The following is a 21,219-nucleotide window of genomic DNA, read 5'->3' as shown; positions in this document are numbered from 1 at the left end:
ATGGCTGATTTAGAACAACGCTTCCTCAGCTCTCGTCCCCTAACGCCCCTACTCTACTTGCGCTACACTGATGACATCTTCATCATCTGGACGCATGGAAAAGAAGCCCTTGAGGAATTCCACCAGGATTTCAACAATTTCCATCCCACCATCAGCCTCAGCCTGGACCAGTCCACACAAGAGATCCACTTCCTGGACACTACAGTGCTAATAAACAATGGTCACATAAACACCACCCTATACCGGAAACCTACTGACCGCTATTCCTACCTACATGCCTCCAGCTTTCACCCTGACCACACCACACGATCCATTGTCTACAGGCAAGCTCTGCGATACAACCGCATTTGCTCCAACCCCTCAGACAGAGACAAACACCTACAAGATCTCTATCAAGCATTCTTACAACTACAGTACCCACCTGCGGAAGTGAAGAAACAGATTGATAGAGCCAGAAGAGTTCCCAGAAGTTACCTACTACAGGACAGGCCTAACAAAGAAAATAACAGAGTGCCACTAGCCGTCACCTTCAGCCCCCAGCTAAAACCCCTCCAACGCATTATTAAGGATCTACAACCTATCCTGAAGGATGACCCAACACCCTCACAAATCTTGGGAGACAGGCCAGTCCTTGCCTACAGACAGCCCCCCAACCTGAAGCAAATACTCACCAGCAACCACATACCACACAACAGAACCACTAACCCAGGAACCTATCCTTGCAACAAAGCCCGTTGCCAACTGTGCCAACATATCTATTCAGGGGACACCATCACAGGGCCTAATAACATCAGCCACACTATCAGAGGCTCGTTTACCTGCACATCTACCAATGTGATATATGCCATCATGTGCCAGCAATGCCCCTCTGCCATGTACATTGGTCAAACTGGACAGTCTCTACGTAAAAGAATAAATGGACACAAATCAGATGTCAAGAATTATAACATTCATAAACCAGTCGGAGAACACTTCATTCTCTCTAGTCACGCGATTACAGACATGAAAGTTGCGATATTACAACAAAAAAACTTCAAATCCAGACTCCAGCGAGAGACTGCTGAATTGGAATTCATTTGCAAATTGGATACAATTAACTTAGGCTTGAATAGAGACTGGGAGTGGCTAAGTCATTATGCAAGGTAACCTATTTCCCCTTGTTTTTTCCTACCCCACCCCCCAACGTTCTTGTTAAACCCTGGATTTGTGCTGGAAATGGCCCAACTTGATTATCATACACATTGTAAGGAGAGTGGTCACTTTAGATAAGCTATTACCAGCAGGAGAGAGGGGTTGGGGGAGGTATTTTTTCATGCTTTGTGTGTATAAAAAGATCTTCTACACTTTCCAGAGCACGCATCTGATGAAGTGAGCTGTAGCTCACGAAAGCTTATGCTCAAATAAATTGGTTAGTCTCTAAGGTGCCACAAGTACTCCTTTTCTTTTTGCAAAGACAAACTAACACGGCTGTTACTCTGAAACCTCTCCTTAGGGGGCGCCACCGTTGCCTCAGAGCATGACTGTGGAAGCCCCTTGCGTCTCTGGAACAGTGCTTTGGGGACGGTGCTGCAGAGCAGAGCTCACAGCAGAGGGCCCCTTCTCGGGTGCCTGCTTCAGAGCTGCAGTGCTGACGGTGCCGCAGAGCAGAGCTCGCAGCAGAGGAGAGGTCACAGAGCAGAGCTCGCAGCAGAGGAGAGGTCACAGAGGAGAAGTCACAGCAGAGGGCCCCTTCTTGGCTGCCTGCTTCAGAGCTGCGGTGCTGACGGTGCCGCAGAGCAGAGCTCGCAGCAGGGCAGAGGTCACAGCAGGGGGCCCCTTCTCAGTGCCCTGCTTCAGAGCTGCTGGTGTTGTCCTACTGAGGTGGCCGCTCTGAGGAGTCCCACTGGCTGGCCAGCTACTCGGAATGCATGTGTTTGGATCAGTGCCGAGATGACCACACTGGGGAACCCCTCTGGCTAGCCAGTTGTTGGAGGAGCTTTTTTTATGAGCCTTTCCAGGGGGGAGTCTGCTGGTGGTTTTTTTTTCCTTCTTCTTCTTCTTCTTCTCCTCCTCCTCTTCACGACTTGACCCCTTTTGAAGTGAAGGTTCCAGGGATGATCCGGGGGGTCAGCACCCACTAGAGTCCCCTGCAGACTGAAGTGTTTTCTCCATAGGGAGGAGTTTTAACTTCAGCTCCCAGCTCTTGTGAGGCTGCCGTTTTAGCTGTGGCAGGTAAAGCACTTCTGTGAGGCTCTCCCAGGCACAGTGAGAGTGTCTGGCCATTATAGGAACTGACTCCTGGCAGGAGAGGCACCACTTGGAGCAGAGAGAGCCAGGCATGCCCCTGGGCAGGGGGTGTCCTCCTCAAGCAGGGAGGAATGCAGAAGAAGGTGTCTTTACTTTTTTTTTTTTTTTTAAACTGGAAAAAAAAAATTATGAGTCTACTAGATGCTGGGGGGGGGGGGGGGGAGGAATGCCTCCAGACAGGACAGAATACTGAAATTCTTTTCTTTTCTCTCTCTCTCTTTTTATTTTATTTTTGTTAACCCAAAGGAATAAAATAAAATAAAATAAAATAAAATAAAATAAAACAAACACTAGCCTAACTACTTTTAAGGTGAATAAAGGTAACAAAACAAACACTACTTATGCTAATGACACAGATAAGGAAGGGACAACTGCTCATTGCATCTGAGGCCAAAGGCGATTGAGAAGGAAGTGAGGGAGACCATGAGGGAGGGAGGGCACATGCGTGGGCTCAATGGGACACTGCTACCAAAAATCTCTGATTAGATGCGCAGGGGCACACACAAACCTACAGTGGACACCCATAAGGACACTACTCGAAGAAGAACTGAGACACACCCTCAAGGAAGGGCAGGTGCTAGCCAAAATAGCAGTAGTCTACCACTGGGTTGCCCCACTGGTGGAACAATAACTTGGTGATCGATTTCAGCAGTGACCACTTGCGTCTCTTTCTGAGTGGTTATTCCAGTTAGCGACCATGGAAATAAGATGGTGGTCTCCATCTTTGAGGTGGCTGGTACTCGAAGGGTTTATGGTATGGTGTGAGAGTGTAAATTCCCTGGGATCTAAGGGTCACACTCCAATTAGTAAGGGAATGGAGTGCCTCATCCATTCGGATACTGAATAGGGTCCAGGCCCTCAAAGAGTACAACCTCAACTGTCAGCTGGACCTGTTTTGGGATTCCAGACTCCTGTTACAAGGAACCACAGAGCATTTTGACTGCTGTAGTCATGGACTGAATGGCCGCATCGGACATGTCCATTACTACCACTACTGATCTTTTTGGCTCGCACCTGCCCTTCCTTGAAGGTGTCTCTCAATTCCCCCCTGCATTCCAGCAGGAGCTAAGAGAGGAAAGATGTCATCCTTTCCCACATTAAAAAACTGTATTTTGTGAACAGGGTGTGGCAGTTTGCAATGCTGAATTGTATGATGCTGATTAATAGGCCTTTTGACTAAAGAGGTCCAGTTTCTTGGAATCCTTGTCTTTGGAGTCCTCTCAGTGGATCTGGTCTCTCAGACTGCAGAAATGGCAAGAGACCCTGGTGTTGGATACATGTAGAACTGCTCAAAGTTCATACGTGGGACTTGGTAGCACTTTTCTACTCACTTTGAAGTTGGGGAAGAGAGGCCAGGGCATGGAATAGACCCTTCCCTAGGTCCAATATATCCTCACTGATTGGAAAAATAAGACTTCTGGGCACTGAGGAGCTAAGGTTATCAAACAGGTTGTGCATAATCTCTTGGATCACCATTGCCTCAATAGCCAAGACTTTTGCTATTCTTTAGAGAAGTTCTTCGAAGGCCTGAAAATCATCGATGGCTGGTGTTGGGGCCAATGTGACAGCTTCATCAGGGAGGAGAGGGATTCTTTTGGCAGGCAGGAGAAGGTAACTGAAGTGTCTCTCAAGCCACCTTTGCTTCTTCACCAGAACTCCAGTTTCGATGAAGGTGCTTTACCTACCAAAGCCAATAAAGACTGGGACTGCCTCTTGGGACATATGAAGGGGCTCCACTCTGGGACTTAATGCAGTGGGAGCCCATGCTGGGGCTCTTCTGAGATAACCATCTCTCAGGAGAGGGTTCCATGCTTGAAGTGAGGAAGGAAGAACAACATGGGGTCACAAACCATAAGTACATCTCCAGGAACAGCAGTGCAGCTGGATGTAGTTCCAGCGCTGATGTTGCTGGTGCCAGTACATAAGATATCACTTTTGATGGCAAGAGGAGGTGTGAAAGTGGATCCTCTAAAGTGTACCCCTGTATCAGAAGTGGCTTAGTGGTCATTCCAGAATCAGTACCAAGGAGTATCTCAGCACTGATGTTCGTATTAGTGCCACAGGTTCTCAAGCCTTCTTCATAGATAGTGGCTTGCTACCATCCCTCAACATTGTACAGGATTTAGAGGGTTTATCTCTGGCCCTCAACTCCTTGAGTAATGGTCATGTTGACCTGTTCTAAACTGTGTTTTCTCACAGTGTGGAAGCATCATTCAGCACCTGAAGAGGACAGCACTGAGGGCCTCTGCTTGGGAGATGGTGCCGAGGTTGATGTGGTCACAGCACTGGGGATCCTGGCAACAGTGCCAATGGTCTTGGCATTCTTAGTTTTCTGCTCCTTGCTGGAGACAAGGCAGGGTGACTAGCAGCTAGGGCATTTGTCAAATATAATCTCCTTGGCTCCAGTTTGAAGGACAACTCCTCTCCAGAATCAGATGTGATCTCCAGGCATTGCTCCAAGAGGTTTAGTTTGACTCTTGTATCTCAAAATTTCTGGGTCCAGAATGAGAAGCAGCAGTAGGTGGAACACCTATCAAGAATATATTCCTCCTTGAGGCAGAAGAGGCATCTGCTGTGTACATCGATTAAGGGCATCAGATCATCTCAGGGAGGACACAGTTTAAATGCAGTGGGTTTAGAGTCTACTATTAGCAATGGGGTTGACATGAAGCGTCCACACCAACAAATGAGGGCATGCAGGGGATGGGGTGTCAATGGATTTACCATAAATTTGGCCCTCAATTCAAAAATATTCATTTAACAGTGATAATTCATGATAAATATTTTAACAATTTAATAACTTCAGTTTGCATAGAAGTTTTTAAAGTATTGACAAATTGCAGATGATCTGTGTGCACCTTCTCTTCAAATCTGTTCTAATGAAGTCAATTAAAAATATATACTTCATTCACTATAGCATTCACGATTCATGCTGGAAGAGACAAGACCTTTGGAAATGATAGTATGTGATCATGTGAAATCTTAACTATTGCATTTCCTGGCTTGAATGCTTTGCACCATTAATTTTCCATTAACAAAGTTTTGACTTATTTCCTAGTTTTTAATGAAAAAAATTAAACACATTTTATTTGCCTAGAACGCCAAAACTGAAACAAGGTTTTCATTCATCTTAGCTACTAATCTCAGAGTCTTGGTTATATCGGTACCCAGGAGCCAGAAGTCACCACTTTTATGTATATGATCTAAAATTCCACATACAAGTGAGGAAACAACAACACTTTTCTTTTTTTAAAGCTATCCTGAGATCTGTTTAAACAATTATTAACTGTTTTGTAACTCCAGTTAAAGTAGCAAACTGCTGAATATTGTCTCCTTAAAGGGGCAACAGATCATAATATCTGAACGGTTGAAGAAAGGGCTGGATAGTGCAGAACACGTTTTTGGAAAGTTTGGGACTGAGTGTGTGTTGAGGTCGTCCTGAAAGCAGTAACCAAGGCTGGTGGAAGCCACTATAACTGTTGTGTTGCTGATTGGCTGGTAGGCCAGGACTGCAACTATACTCAGACACTCAGGATCTGACCTGAGTTTGGCTGTTTGTGAGCAGCCCAGGTTGGGGCTACAACAGCAAAGCATTGTGAGGCACTCAAAGTTGTGAGACAGGTGGTGACAACCCCTTACTGGTCTGGATTGCACCCCAGAATGTGACAGGAATATCTCCCTTAAATAGAAACCTGGAAATCTAGTGTGAAGGGCACTGCTGCTGAAGAAAAAAGAGCAATGGAGCTGATTCAGTGAACATCAGAATTTCATTGCAAGTAGTTTCTGTTGGTTGTGAATAATTTCTGCTGCAATAATTTATGAGTATATGTTATGTTTGTCCGATGGTTATTGTTATTTACTGTCTGAGTATAAAGAGTTAATTCACACAGGAATTGGCTACACCTGTGCAGGAAGAACCACAATGGTTCCTGAAACCAGCTGCTCATAAAACACTTGAGACAACGCACAAACCACCGTTTTGAAGTTCATTACCCTTGGGAGCTGGTCAAACCAGAACTTGGCTGGACTTAAAGAGATACCCTACCTGAAGAGAGAAGACTGCGGTATTGAGTTAATGTGAACCATACTCCAGAGGTAAGATAAGCCTACCTCGTACTTCAGGTAAGATAGCTCTGCATGTAGACCTTTCGTTGTATTATAATCCTTTTTTTCCCTTATGCTTTGCTGTGTTCCTACCATTAAGTTCTTTTTAAGAACGCTGTCTGGTGTTAACCACTGGTCACAGTACCCTGATGAATTTCTGGGACTGAACCCAGTCAGGCTGGCTGAGCAATCACAGTTGGTGCACACAGGGCTGTAGCCTGGAGACCCTAAGACTAGGAGAACTGCAGACTCCTCCCCAAAAAAGGTAAGGGCATTAGGCATAACACCTGAGCGGATAAACTCAGACAGTCAAAGAAAGGGACAGAGGCGCAGCTAGCCCTGTAACCATCATGTTAGAAAATGGGAAAAAACCTGCAATGTTTTAACTTACAGCCTTCAATTACAGCATAACATTGGGAATGAAACAACTACATTACAGTGAATACAGATATTTAATAAAGATTCCAGCACTACATGATGTTTATTTATCAAATATTCTGACCTACCTGTTTCTATTAAACTTCTCACAAATCAATGACTTAAATAGTAACACTATAACTGGTAGAAGACTGATCAAAGATGTGAGTTATCAAACTCATTTTTCTAGAGCAAATTGCTACCTTTTAGTATTTTTAAGAACAAGCGCAATTTTTAAAGACATTTGTGTACTTTCAAAGCTGGTAGTTCATTGAAGACATGAGACAAGTTATGGATACAATTTATCAAACTCTCCATCACAAACACCACTACACTTTCATTTGCGGAAAAGTCAGTGAAAGTCATAATCCCAGAAGTGATACAGTAATACACTGTGAACTAGCTATGTAGCCTTCTCTGTAGCAATACCATCTCTCAAGGTAGTGTTTGTAAAAAACACAGTTGTGTAGCAGAACACTGTACCAGAAGGTATGAACAATACCACGCAACTCTATGTAACTAGTATGACTGTGTTTTTCAAACAATTTGTGAACCAAACAAGTTCACTGAAGCACAAAATAGGTGTGCCTCAACAATCACAAAATGCATGTATATTGATTAGCTACTTAGCAGGAGAGAGAGATGCGTATAATTAATACAAGATGAGGATTAGCGATGCTTGAAAACAGGTTATGAATAAGTCAGAGAAGTGTGGATTTGGAAACTTTTCCCACAACTTCTAGGCAGGATTCAAAATGAAATCCAATGCCTTGCCCTTGGGCAGATATTTTTAGGGAAAGAAGAGATACACCAGAGATCTCCCTGACAAGATAATTTTGCTCCTGAAGTATATACTGTTCAATTCTAAAGTGTAGGGAATTGAAACTTTTCATCTAAGTGTAGGTAAGAAATAAATGAAACAATCTAAAATATTTGTTAAAAATAGTTACTTTTAGGTATACATACCACTAAGTCTTGGTCTTGAAGCAAGTTACGAATTGCCTCATATAACATTGGTCTCAAGTCAGACTTGAATTTTACAGAAATCCATTGTCCGATCAGCCAAATTACTCGCCGGCGTATTGGCTTATACCTTTAAAACAAAAAAGAATTATTGTACCAGATTCTTACTATCCTTCTTAATAAACTTCTGTATTAATAAAAACTGTTTTAGAAGAATACTGGAAGACAATGTCCAACAAACCCATTTTTCACATCTTTCCTTAAACATGACTGATGAGAACTACACCTTTAAAGTTCTGAAGTCAAACTGCCTCACTAGCAGGCACCATTTTCGTTGAGAAAACTGCCCTTCCTTATTTATTGGCCTTGTCTTATTACATTGATTTCACTGTGCCCCTTGTTTTTCCATGCCCCCTCTGCTCTGCCAAGGACATCATCCAAAAAAACCTTATTCATACTCTTCTCCCAAACCATCTCAGTGTTTTCTTTCAGATCATGGCCAAACATGCTAATGCCCTTCTTTAAATGGAATGCAAGGCCACCACCTTGCCGCATTCAAGTCCTTCCTTCATACCAACATCTCCCACAAAGCTTACAAGGAAATAGTTTAAGACTTCTATTTATTTTATATAAAGCTCAGCTTTATATTTACCAGGTTCCATTAGAGAGAGAATCTATTCTGCATACAATAAATCAATGTCAATATATTTAAAAATAAAACTACCCCTTTATTATCATGTTGTCTGCTAGGATTAACTATAACCCAGGAGTTTCTCCCTTTGTAGGCCCCGCATTCCTCCTTCCCCCCTTTTAGAAAGAGATCAGCATTTCTATAATGCCCATCAGGGTAACCAGAGGGTCCACTTGATCTCCCTGATTCAATCAGAGCCAAAGGTATAATCCATTTTGAGAGCTCATTGGCACTAGATAGGAAGTTAGGATGAAGCACCTGAAGGCCTGATTAGAGGATTCCAGGGCCTTCTGCCTTAAGAAAACCCCTTGACAGAGGTCACAGCTCTGAGATGCTTGCCTCAGAACCTGCAGCTTGCAGCAACATTGAAACATGGATCCCACTGCCAGCACTCATGGTCTACCCTCAGAGCTGGTATACACTGAAAAGTTACATAAGTATAGCTACGTGCCTCAGGGGTGTGAAAATCTGGTGAAGACAGTACTAGATGGAGAGAAGCCACGGATTATTTCCCGTCGCTGTAATAGGTCTCTACACTGAAATGCTACAGTGACTTAGCTGCAGCTGTGCCACTGTAGCGTTTTAAGTATAGACATAGCCTACAACTACTAAGGCAGTGAGCAGAAGGAAAGCCTAAGGAATACCTTGTTAGAAGATTTTGACCTGCTAATGAGGCAGCAAAATTACTTTACCGCAGCACTACAGGTGTGGGAAGCTCTTCTACAATCAGTATTAATTATACTTACATGCACTGGGGCTATACTATCTAAACAAGGGTTGGAGCAGTCATTTGATGCTACCGATTATCTGTTGTAAGACCAGGTCTCCACTCTGTACATAGGACTGTGAAGAAGGCACTTTGTGACACTACCAACTCTCAGGTTTGAAGATGAAAGTGCTGAGATGCTAGGATCCCTACTCATGCCGAGTTAGGAGGATATACTGTTAGAAGCATTAACTTTTTGCTTTGCTTTTTAGGTTTTCTTAGGTATGCTATAAAGAAATCTTAACTGACAAATAATGTAGCATTTTTGTGCAGTGAGCATAACAGGTGGAGTTATATGGAACACCACTAGCTGGATCAAAGAACACTATCTCCTCTGCCTCAAGTGTTATCAGCCCTGTGTCTGAGTGGGGGACATGACATTCCATCCACAGAGATTTCCAATTATATATATGCTAAACTAAGTAACTAAGGAAAATGAACAGGCCATAATTCATGTAAACAAATAAAATTAAGAAAGTGGATATTATCAAACCAAAGTAATCTAATTAACAGGTTGATTAAACCATATCAGGTATACACTAACAATTCTTTATAAGCTTTATTTAATAATTTGAGAAGACAGCAGTCTTTTTTCAGCATGAGCGCTAAAAGTAATAAGGCATTATCAATCTCAATGTCAAGTGATACATTTATTTTTCAGTGAAATGGCTGATTTGGTGTGCAGAAGGGTAGGTTAGGTTATGGTGTTCAAATCACTCCCAAATAGAAGCTAGTTTTGAAACTACATTTCTTGTGCCAATTAAGGCAGGCTACCCATATTACAGGTAGCTAGGGGACAATCTCCTCCCATCTCATCTCTAGCATAGGGCTATATGGCACATAAAGGATCTGATTTTGGCCCCTGAATATGTAATTTTGATATTCTTTTACTTAAAAATTATAAGGTAATGATACCATGAAATAGCTCCCAATCTGAATCATGCACTCTTGCCTCAAAATCTAACAAAGGCCTGATTTTAAGCCAAGTGACATTCAGTTGAATCCTGAGCTGCTTTAAATGGTTTTATGATCCTTTTCCTGTATCTTGAACTAACAGACCTTTTAAGTACATAAGGTTAACTTGATATCTTCAAGTGAAAATGTATAGATGTAAGGGAAGAAACTAAGGCCTCTTAACATTCCTTTGCATTCCAGACACTAAAAGAGTGACCTGTTCCTTCTTCCTATCTTTTTCTGTTTAGATTTCAATTTAACACTTTCAATAAGCATGTATTAAACTAAAACACTTATAAAATAAGATGTAATACACCAAAAAGCCTCAAAATATACTTAATACACAAACAGATGTTTTAATTCATCTTCTTACAAGCGACACAAAAACCTACACAAATGATACTGCAATTTGGTTTCTCTGTGTCAGTGCATGCAATTCCTCCTAGTTAAAAAGTCAAGATCCACATAAAGAAGCTATAAAATTAAAGCTTAGCCAGCAAGTGAGATCATAAAGCTGAGATTCTCTAAAATAAACACCTCCAAAGCTGTTTTGGGAAAAATTTCTTATCTTCGAGCAAACTAGATACTATCGTCCCACACGACCATTAATGCACTTCTTTACAATGTGTAAAGGAATACATTAATTGAAGTTATCTCACAATATTCCCGAATTCATAATACAGTAAAAGCTGTGTTATCTGGCACTTTACCAACCAGAAAGCTCTATAAACCAGCATATAAACCAGTCTGGTTTATAGTCTGGTTGGCGCAGGGCTGGCAAGCTCCCTACCTGGCTCCACGTGGCTATCCCAGAAGCAGTGACATGTCCCTGCGGCTCCTAGACAGAGGAACAGCCACGAGGGGTTTGGAGTGTGGGAGGGGGTGCATGGTGCAGGCTATGGGAGGAAGTTTGGGTGCGGGAAGGGGCTCGGGACAGGGGTTTGGGGCACAGGAGGAGGTGTGGGGTACTGGATCCAGGTGACACTCACCTCGGGCGGTTCCGTGTGCCTGGTGCTCCTAGGAGGAGGCACAGCTAGGCAGTTCTGCATACTGTCCCCGCCCCAGTGTTGGCTCTGCAGCTCCCTTGGCTGAGGACCGTGACCACTAGGAGCTGTGGGGGTCGCATCTGTGGGAGGAGGCAGTGCACAGAGCCGTCTAGCCTCGCATCCACCTACAGGTGGGTGGGTAACGGAATACAGATGGGGACCATACATCTCAAAGAGCTCCAATTACAAAGCATAAGTAACTTCCTTTTCTTCTTCGAAGTCTGGAACTTACGTATATTTCACTGTGGGTGACTGACCAGCAGTACTCATATAAGAGGACGATGTAAGGATGCAGGTGATATGGCTGTCTGTACTACTGAGGTTTCAACAAATGTGTCAGGACCGGAGGCTTGGACCAAGGTGTCATGTCTTGTGAATGTGTGGATGGAACTCCTCGTTGCTGCCTTGCAAATATCTACTATTAGTAAGTATAGCTTAAGCAGTTTCAGAACAGGAAGGTTATAGGTCCGACACCCATCCAAATACCAAACTGTGAAGAGCTTCCGGGACAGGATGTCTGACATTGCCATTCTCTTGAGTCAGGAGGTGTGGAAAGGGATGAATGCTGATGAGTAGCCAAGCTGACTTATGCAGACCTGGGAATCAGATCTGCCTGGGCCATTTGGAAATGATGAGAAAACTTGTTCTCTGTCCTGTCAAATCTTCCACAATACTTGAGGAAGCAGTGGGATAGAAGGAAAGACAACGTTCAAGTGGTCTGTCGAAGGGAGCAGGAGAGCATCGCCCCCCAGGAGAACTGGCCCTGAGCTCTCCTGGAACAGTATAAAATATACTTCCTGTTTGTCTAGAAGAAGAACAGATCCCGGGTAGTGTTCCCCACTGAGTGAAGATGCTGTTCACCACTGAGCTGTGTAACTCCCACTCATGGTCAGTGGCAAAGTGCCTGCTGAAGCTGTCTGCCAGCAAATTCTGGTTTCTTATAACAGTGGCTCTCAACCTGTCCAGATTACTGTGCCCCTTTCAGAAGTCTGATTTGTCTTGCGTACCCCAAACCTCACTTACAAACTACTGTTACAGTGCCCCCCATAAGGCTTTATGGAAACATGCTTATGAATATATATGACATAACTGGAATATGTTCTATGCTACATATGCCATGTAACATATCTATGTAAAGGTTTCAGAGTAACAGCCGTGTTAGTCTGTCTTTGCAAAAAGAAAAGGAGTACTTGTGCCACAAGTACTCCTTTTCTTTATGTAAAGGTTATGACCTACTGAATCTATTAATCCTATTTGTATGCATGTATCATTTTTGTATTCGAAGTTATTAATATTGGCCGTGTACTGGCTTGATTTCTAAATAACCTTAGCAGAGCATTTCGTCAGTTCCTGGAAAAAGGAATTCACAAAGTTAAGTGCCCAATCAAGAAGCACTTAAGGAACAATGCATCTTGGAATGCTCCAATCCACATAAAAAGTCTACCTGGAGACATTCAAGATACCATGTGGCCAATGGCTTCTGCCTGTAAAAACTGAGAGTCATGCATGGACATGTGACTTGCCCAGGTGACTCCAGAACTCCATCTTGGAGCTGGACTTTGCATCGGAGAGAGAGTCTATTTAAGCCCGTGGGAGAACACTCCATTTTGTCTTCAGCTGGCTAAGGAGATAGCCTTTCAACCCCCAAGGATACCTGAAAGAAACTGGAACAAAGGACAGTAACTACAGGGAGTGAGAGTGCTTGCTGGACCCAGACTAAAAGGAGGCTAGTCTGTAAAAGAGAGCTTACTGGAACTGGTGAGGATTTTATCTGTATTCAGTTTGATTAGACATAGACTTGCATGTTTTATTTTATTTTGCTTGGTAATTCACTTTGTTCTGTCTGTTACTACTTGGAATGACTTAAATCCTACTTTTTGTATTTAATAAAATCACTTTTTACTTATTAATTAACCCAGAGTATGTACTCGGAGGGACAAACAGCTGTGCATATCTCTCTATCAGTGTTATAGAGAGCGAACAATTTATGAGTTTACCCTGTATAAGCTTTATACAGGGTAAAAAGGATTTATTTGGGGTTTGGACCCCGTTGGGAGTTGGGCATCTGAGTGTTAAAGACAGGCACACTTCTATAAGCTGCTTTCAGTTAAACCAGCAGCTGTAAGGGGACGTGGTTCAGACGTGGGTCTGGGTTTGCAGCAAGCTAGCAGGTCTGGCTCAAACCAGCCAGGGCTCTGAAGTCCTAAGCTGACTGGGCAGGAAAGCAGGGGCAGAAGTAGTCTTGGCACATCAGTTGGCAGCTCCCAAGCGGGTTTCTGTGATCTAACCCGTCACAACTACTTGCTTACAAAATCAGACATAAAAATACAAAAAAGTGTCACAGCACACTATTACTGACAAATTGTTTACATTCTCATTTTCACCATATAATTATTAAATAAATCAATTGGAATATAAATATTGTATTTATATTTCAGTGTACAGTATATAGAACAGTATAAACAAGTCATTGTCTGTATGAAATTTTAGTTTATACTGACTTTGCTAGTGCTTTTTCAGTAGCCTGTTGTAAAACTAGACCAACATCTAGATGTGTTGATGTACCCCCTGGAAGACCTCTGCATACTCGCAGGGGTACATGTACTCCTGGTTGAGAGCCACTGCCTTATATCTTTAGCATGAAGCACAAGTAGAGAAAGGTTGCAGGCATGGACCAACAAACACCAGTTACTAGAATTCTCAGTGTTCAGTGATTTTACTCTTCCAAGAGAGTATCTTTTAACTAAAAGTCCTTTATGAACAAAAACTGGGCTTTAGAACCTTCAAGGTTTAAAGTCTCAAATATAAGTAGCCTTAAGAAAGAAAGTGCTTTCCTGAAGATCGAAGAAATCATCCCCATGCCAGAAGACTCTCTGGACAACAAAAGGAAAAATTAGATAAATCCCACTTTGCTCTAATGTATAGGAAGATTGAAAAGTCAGAATTTGGCCTTGGAGAATGAAAATATTGCCTTTCTAGAATCCTGAACCTTGTAGTTCAGATTCTTGTACCAGAAGTCCAAACAATTGTTCTGGGCCCTTGAATTGAAATCCCAGATTAATAAAATTCACTTCCACAGATACTATCAAGATATTATAATTCCACATAATTACCAAGAAAGATTATACTACCAATAGGAAAGGAATAGAGTCTTAAAGTAGACTTAAGATTTGAAATACACCTCTACCCCAATATAACGCTGGTTCACATACAAAGCGGCAAAGCTCCGACATGCTGCTCTGAGCAGCGTGTAAAGGGTGCCGGGCCGGGCTGGGGCCAAGAGGTCAGATAAGAGGCAGAGGGTCTCAGGGACGGTCAGGGGCTCCCTCCCCAAGGTCTGGGAGGCAGGCAGGAGTTGTGGGGGGGCACTTTGGGGAGTCCCGCAGTCCCAGAGAGGCCCAGGGGATTAGTGGGGGGCCAGGAGCAGCCCACTCTGCTTCCCTGGCCCCAACCCCAGGTGTGTCGCTCGGAGGAGGGAGCTTGGGGGAAGGGATCCCCGCATACTCACCGGGAAGCAGAGCAGCCCGACCCCAGCCCGCTCCACTCCGCCAGCTCCCAGCCGCGGCACTCTGCTTCCCACCACAGGTGAGTGTGGGACCTTTCCCCAAACTCCCCTCCTCCCCCCAGCAACACGGCTGGGGCCAGGGCAAGGAAAGCAGAGCAGGCTGGGCTGCTCCGCCTCCCGCCGCTGGTGAATGCAGAGGGTGTCCTTTCCCCAACCTCCGCACTCACCGGCGGTGGGAAGTGGAGCACCGCAGCTGGGAGGTGGCGGAGTGGAGCAGGCTGGGGCCGCATTGCTTTGCTTCCCGCCGCTGCCGGTGAGTGCCTGTCAGGGGGCTGGGGGTGTGAATAGGGGTCGGAGCAGTCAGGGAACAAGGAACAGGGGGAGCCAAAGCAAGTTCGATATAATGCGGTCTCACCTACAATGCAGTGAGATGTTTTGTCTCCCAAGGACCACGTTATATCAGGATAGAGGTGTAGTCTCCTATGAATCATAATTGGACTGATTTACAGGATTTAAACCTAATGCCTTGTAACTAAGTACTTGTGCCTAAATTCAATTGTCTGTTTTTCATCCAGAGCACATAGTAATTGTGAGGAAATAATATTTGTATTTTTATATGTTAAGGCTGATCTAACATTACTAGCTTACCAAAGCTATTTTGCTGATGCTTAAAGAATGGACCTCGAGCTCGTAACTGTCTTGTTATGTATGTTCAAGTATCTGGAACTGTACAATACACTGTAGATCTCTGTGAACATTCATTGTTTGATAGTTAATTTTTGTTTTGTTTAAACTTATTTCCTAACTTTAAGTACTACTGAGACCTGGTAGCTTTGTTAAATCAATGTTCTGCTCTGCCCTTGTCGCTAAAAGTCAGCATGTGTAATCCGATGAAGTGAGCTCTAGCTCACGAAAGCTTATGCTCAAATAAATTGGTTAGTCTCTAAGGTGCCACTAGTACTCCTTTTCTTTTAGCGTCTGTAAACACTCTGTCGGTATTTTGTCAGTACTTTTGCCAACAAAATACTGCCAGCCCCGTGAGGGGCGTTAGCTTTGTTGTTTGTTGCCAACAAAGACATGTTCACACTGCCACTTGCGTTGGCAAAACTTGTGTCTTTCGGGGGGGCGGGGGAGGGGCTTTTTTAAGTACCCATGAAAGACAAAAGTTTTGTCAACAACATTGCAGGGTAGACAAGCCCTCTGTTACTATCTTCCACCATTTCCAAACTTTAGCCTATTAGTTCCATCAAACCAGAGCTAACCCCACTGGCTCTGCGCTGTTGATTATATTGGGTGATTCTTATACCCTAGATTTTCCATGTTGTCCTAGTAACACTTCAACTGGGCATGTGTATCTAAACATTGCTTAATTTCAACCTGTAGTGCTTATATGACTGAATTTGCCTTATGAATCAAGCTCAGCCCTTAGAATACTATTTTTAAGACAAATAAAAACTAGTAATGGCTTTGTTAGCTTTTAAGTTGATACTACTTTCAATTACATTGTTCTATCCAGCCTATCTAGTTTCATCAAAATAGTTTCTCTTCAATTTAAACAGATTTTTTACATTAAATTCAGTAATAGTGTTTTAATCTAGTTACCTTCATTCAATTAACCTTGGTTATTTGATATTATATTTACGTGTTTATTAAATTGATATTGATGCTTAACCATTAACCTCCCTCAACAGGAGACAAATACCCTTTGATATGTTTAGTGCCCTGGAGTAATTGACTAACTTAGCATGAGAGTTGAGACTCATGGCTTTTGCAGTTTTGCCCATCTATGTTACTAGTTCTATCATATGAACCACATGCTTTCTACAAATTCACCATGAAACCAGTGATATATACCTCAGATATATTGATGCTATTTTAATTCTCTGGATAGACACCCTAAACTCCCTCACAGATTTCCACCCCAACTTCAACCTCCATTATCCATCCATCAAACTCTCTCTAGAACAATATTTCTCAAACTTTTGTACTGGTGACCCCTTTCATATAGCAAGCCTCTGAGTGCAACCCCCTTATAAATTAAAACCATTATAAATGCTGGATGCAAAGCCGGGTTTAGGGTGGAGGCTGACAGCTCACGACCCCCCATGTAATAACCTTGTGACCCCCTGAGAAGTCCCGACCCCCAGTTTGAGAACCCCAGTTCTAGAATATTCCCGCATCAACTTCCCAAACATCACAATCAGTTTCAGCAATGGAACCCTATGTATAACTATATATCAGAAACCCATAGATCTCCACACTTCCCTTCTCAGATCCAATAACCACCCCAACACACCAAGAAATCTGTTATCTACAACCAGGCACTCAGATACCACAAAAATATGCTCTGAGAAGACAGTACAGGATATACACCTTAACACACTTAAGGCCACCTTCACCAAGCAAGGACACACCACCAGAGAAGTAAATTGCATCATGAAATGGACCACCCAAATACTCCAAGACAAACTGCTTCAGTATTGGGGGAAAAATCCCTCCAACAGCACAACCTTAGTTGTCACCTATCACCCCACACTAGAACCCATATGGGGTATCATTAAACAATTGCAGTCCATACTCATTGGGGACCACATCCTGAAATAAATCTTTCCCTCTTCTGGCCTGAAAACAACCCCCCAACCTCACCAAGCTCATCATCAGAAGCAAGCTCCCCAAAAGCCAGGACACACTAACTCAAAGCAGCAACAGATCCTGCCAGAACAATAAATGCAAAACCTGTAGACGTATCTCCACTGCTACTATAATCAACAACCCCCCACAGTACACCTTTCATGGGTCCTATACATGCCTATCACAACACACAGTGTACCTCATAAAGTACACTCAATGCTCCAGTAATGACTATGTGGATGAAACCAGACAATCCCTATGCTCTTGAATGAACTCTCTCAGAAAAATTATAAAAGACAAAAAACACCACATCACCCATTGTGTATACTTGTCATAAAGTGATCACTCCATAGCTGACCTATCAGTCCTTGTCCTCAAAGGAAACTTGGACAACACCTTCAAAAGACGAGCCTGGGAGCTTAAATTCATAACTTTGCTAGACACTAAAAAGTATGGACTTAATAAAGACTACGGATTTATTGCTTATTACAATAATCTGTAAGCCTCTAGCCCCCCCTTTTGTTCCATGACCATAGAGGTGTTAAATGGGCACTTCATTTTGAATGGTCTCTTACAATACTTATTACCTACTTATACTAAACTATCTGTTTCACCTTGTATTTAGCTGTGACATTCTGAATACCTTTCCCAGACATGATGAATTCTATGTCAGCTCAAAAGATTGTCTCTTTCACCAAAATAAGATAATCCAATAAAAGATATTACCTCACACACCTTGTCTCTCTGTTCTACCAGTTAATCAATTTTTGCTACAATTGTCTTATTTTTCAGAATTTCATAAGTAATGAGCAGTCGATTTTAAGTATCAATGCCCCGTACTACTCATTTATACACTTTTCATTGTATTTACTTAATTACATACTCAATGTGTGTATTCATTTTATTTTGTTAATTTAATTACCTAAATCAACATTTTGTTTCAAAGTCAAGTTCAATTGCTTACTTCGGGGGTAGTGTATTGGAAAAGAATCCTTGGTAAATTTTATGTGGTTACCCCTTGAATGCACTCTCATTAATAAAAGTTTGGCTAGAGGTTTTCTTGGCTCTGATGATTAAAGTTAATGCAATGGACATTCTGGCTGGCCACAGATTGGCTGTTTGTAGATATCCAATCAGGACTCCTTCTCATGAGTGGCCAGTCAGGAAGATGGAAAAAGCATGAGGCTCTTTACGAGGAACACTGACATCACACGGTCAGAAGCCAGCAGCCATGGCAGAAGGTAGATGCAAAGGATTCTGCATCTTCCAAGTTCTTGAAGTTGGTGGGTAGGCTGGTTCCTCCCCCTTAGGGATCTTTGTCAGGAATTTTTTGGTGAATCAGAATGGGGCACTCCCCTTCTAAAGTCATTGGCATGAGTAGGTCACCTGTTTGCAAAACAAAGAACTTCCCCGCTCCAGTAATTTCTGACTTGGAAAGTGCAGAGATCTAAAAATATATACCCACTAGTTGGTCAGTCAGCTGGCAAGAGCATAGGTATTTTAATATATGCAGCAGTGTTATAGCTGTATTAGTCCCAAGATATTAGAGACAAGGTAGATGAGGTAATATCTTTTGTTGGACCAACGTTTCTTGGTCAGAGAGATACGCTTTCAAGCTTACACAGAGTTCTTCTTCAGGTAAATAGCTCAAATAGCTCCATAGAGATCCTGGTAATCAAAGCAACAGCTATTATATTGAAGACCCAAGTCTTCACCAAATTGTTGAGATCTCTGATGTAACACAAACACTTCTTGACTATTTTGTTCTTTATAGGTTTTTATACCAATATCATCGTATCTGAGTGCATTCAAGTAGTGCATTAAGCATTAAACATCTGTCACATGTTTGTTATCACATCTTCTCCCTAGAGGGAGAAGCATATGCAAAGAAGTCCTTTTGGTAAGGGGATTTTTATTATTATTTTTTAAATAAATATATCAGTTGCTATGTGTTTATATCAGAAAACGCAAAGTCAAAGAAATGTGCCTTGCATTTGGATTGGAAAGCAGTATGGTTTATAATAATCCATATTTCCTGAGGGAGTTCATTCCACAGCCTCAGACCACTCCAGGAGAAACGTTGTGTTTCCTATAGAGAGGAGGTTTACGCTTATGGTGAGAATAACATTTGGCCATAGGAGTGAAGCTGTTAACTGTAAACTGTCTTCGTCCCAGAGCTTTTGACAGCCTTTTAGGTATCCTAGGCCAGGCCATGGATCTTTCTGAAGATAAGGACCAAGACACCTTAAACTTGATTTGAAGTTCTATGGAAAGCCAGGGCAGAGTGTGGAGGACAAATGTGATGTGTTCCTAGTAGCCTGTGTTGCTGAGGAGACATTCTGCAGCATTTTGTAGTAATTGGAGTATCCTAAGTGCTGCAGGTTACAGGTCCAAGTACAGTGTATTGCTGTAGTCCAGCAAGAGGTGGCAAAGGCATGAATAACTAAGGCTAGGTCTTCCTCTGGTAGGATGAGATGGAATCTCTTGGCCAAGCGAAGATGATAAAAAATAAAAGTGCTGCTCATGGCCATTGCGATGTGAGAGTTCACTGTCAGCGAGGAATCCAAGAGTATTCCTAGACCAGTGGTTCTCAACCCAGGGTACGTGCACCCCTGGGGGGACGACATGTTCAAATGTCTTCCAGGTGGTACATCAACTCATCAAGATATTTCTCTAGTTTTACAACAGGCTACAGAAAAAGCACTAGCAAAGTCAGTACAAACTAAAATTTCATACAGACAACGACTTGTTTATACTACTCTATATAATATACACAAATGTAAGTACAATATTTATATTCCAATTGATTTATTTAAAAATTATATTGTAAAAATGAGAAAGTAAACAATTTGTCAGTAATAGTGTGCTGTGACACTTTTGTATTTTTATGTCTGATTTTGTAAGCAAGTAGTTGTTAAGTGAGGTGAAACTTGTGAGTATGCAAGACAAATCAGACTCCCAAAAGGGGTACAGCAGTCTGGAAAGGTTGAGAGCCACTGTCCTAGACTATGGTTTGAACTGACCAATTGCGGATGTGAGCCTTCACTCAAAGAAGAGTGCAACGTGACTGCAAATTCATTAAAATACTTCCTCTGCTCACCAACATCACCTTGGACCTCTGCAGTGATCAACACCGCTGACCATGAGAGACTGCCATCTCACCTGAGAGAGACTGCATGGGTCCAGGATAATGCACAAAAATGATCTGAGTCCTTCCTAGAGGGATTCACCCAAAGACTAGTGACAGAAAACTACATTACCACCACAATACCTTCATCTGTGGAATTCCACAAAGATCAATTCTTCCTTTGGTTCTTTTTAACATCTTTATGCAACCACTAGGTGAACTGGTCAGATGATGTGGACTCAAGTGCCAGTGATATGCAGATGACACACAGCTGTATTTATCCTTCACTACATATGACCGCCACCAAGATGGCCCATGAGATCAGCTCATGGATGAAGAACAGCTGAAGGAGACTAAACCTGATTCTCTTTTAAAATGCTCTGGCAAAGTGCGTAAGAGGATAACAGCACATAAGGGGAGGTTACTTACTGTAACTGGAAGTTCTTCGAGATGTTTGGTCCCTATCAGGATTCCAGACATGGGTGCGCATGTGCACCATGAACCGGAGCCGGAACTGTTTTTTACTAGTGTCCACTGACCCACACATGCATCATCCTTGTGTCTGAGTCCAAGGCTATAAGAGGGCATGCGAGTTGATACCACTCCAGAATCTCTCTTACCCGCAAGTAATGGAGTCCACAGCGGAGGGGATGGAGGGCAGGTATTAGAATCCAAATAAGGATCACACATCTCGAAGAACATCTAGTTACACTAAGGAACCTCCCCTTC

General features: G+C 42.7%; 1 protein-coding gene across 4 annotated transcripts in view; it reads right to left on the bottom strand.

The window, feature by feature from the left end:
• Positions 1–21,219, bottom strand: part of IPO11 (importin 11) — a 311,009-nt gene that overhangs the window by 201,261 nt on the left and 88,529 nt on the right. For all 4 annotated transcript variants that reach the window (XM_077816907.1, XM_077816909.1, XM_077816906.1 and 1 more), the window contains exon 17: positions 7,774–7,900. In XM_077816907.1, the coding sequence (XP_077673033.1) occupies positions 7,774–7,900 (127 nt within the window). The remainder of the gene's footprint in view (positions 1–7,773; positions 7,901–21,219) is intronic.

Source organism: Eretmochelys imbricata, chromosome 5, assembly GCF_965152235.1.
Source record: "Eretmochelys imbricata isolate rEreImb1 chromosome 5, rEreImb1.hap1, whole genome shotgun sequence".
Classification (NCBI taxonomy): domain Eukaryota; kingdom Metazoa; phylum Chordata; order Testudines; family Cheloniidae; genus Eretmochelys; species Eretmochelys imbricata.
Note: the sequence above shows the minus strand (reverse complement) of the source record. Positions and strands in the feature narration are given on the sequence as shown.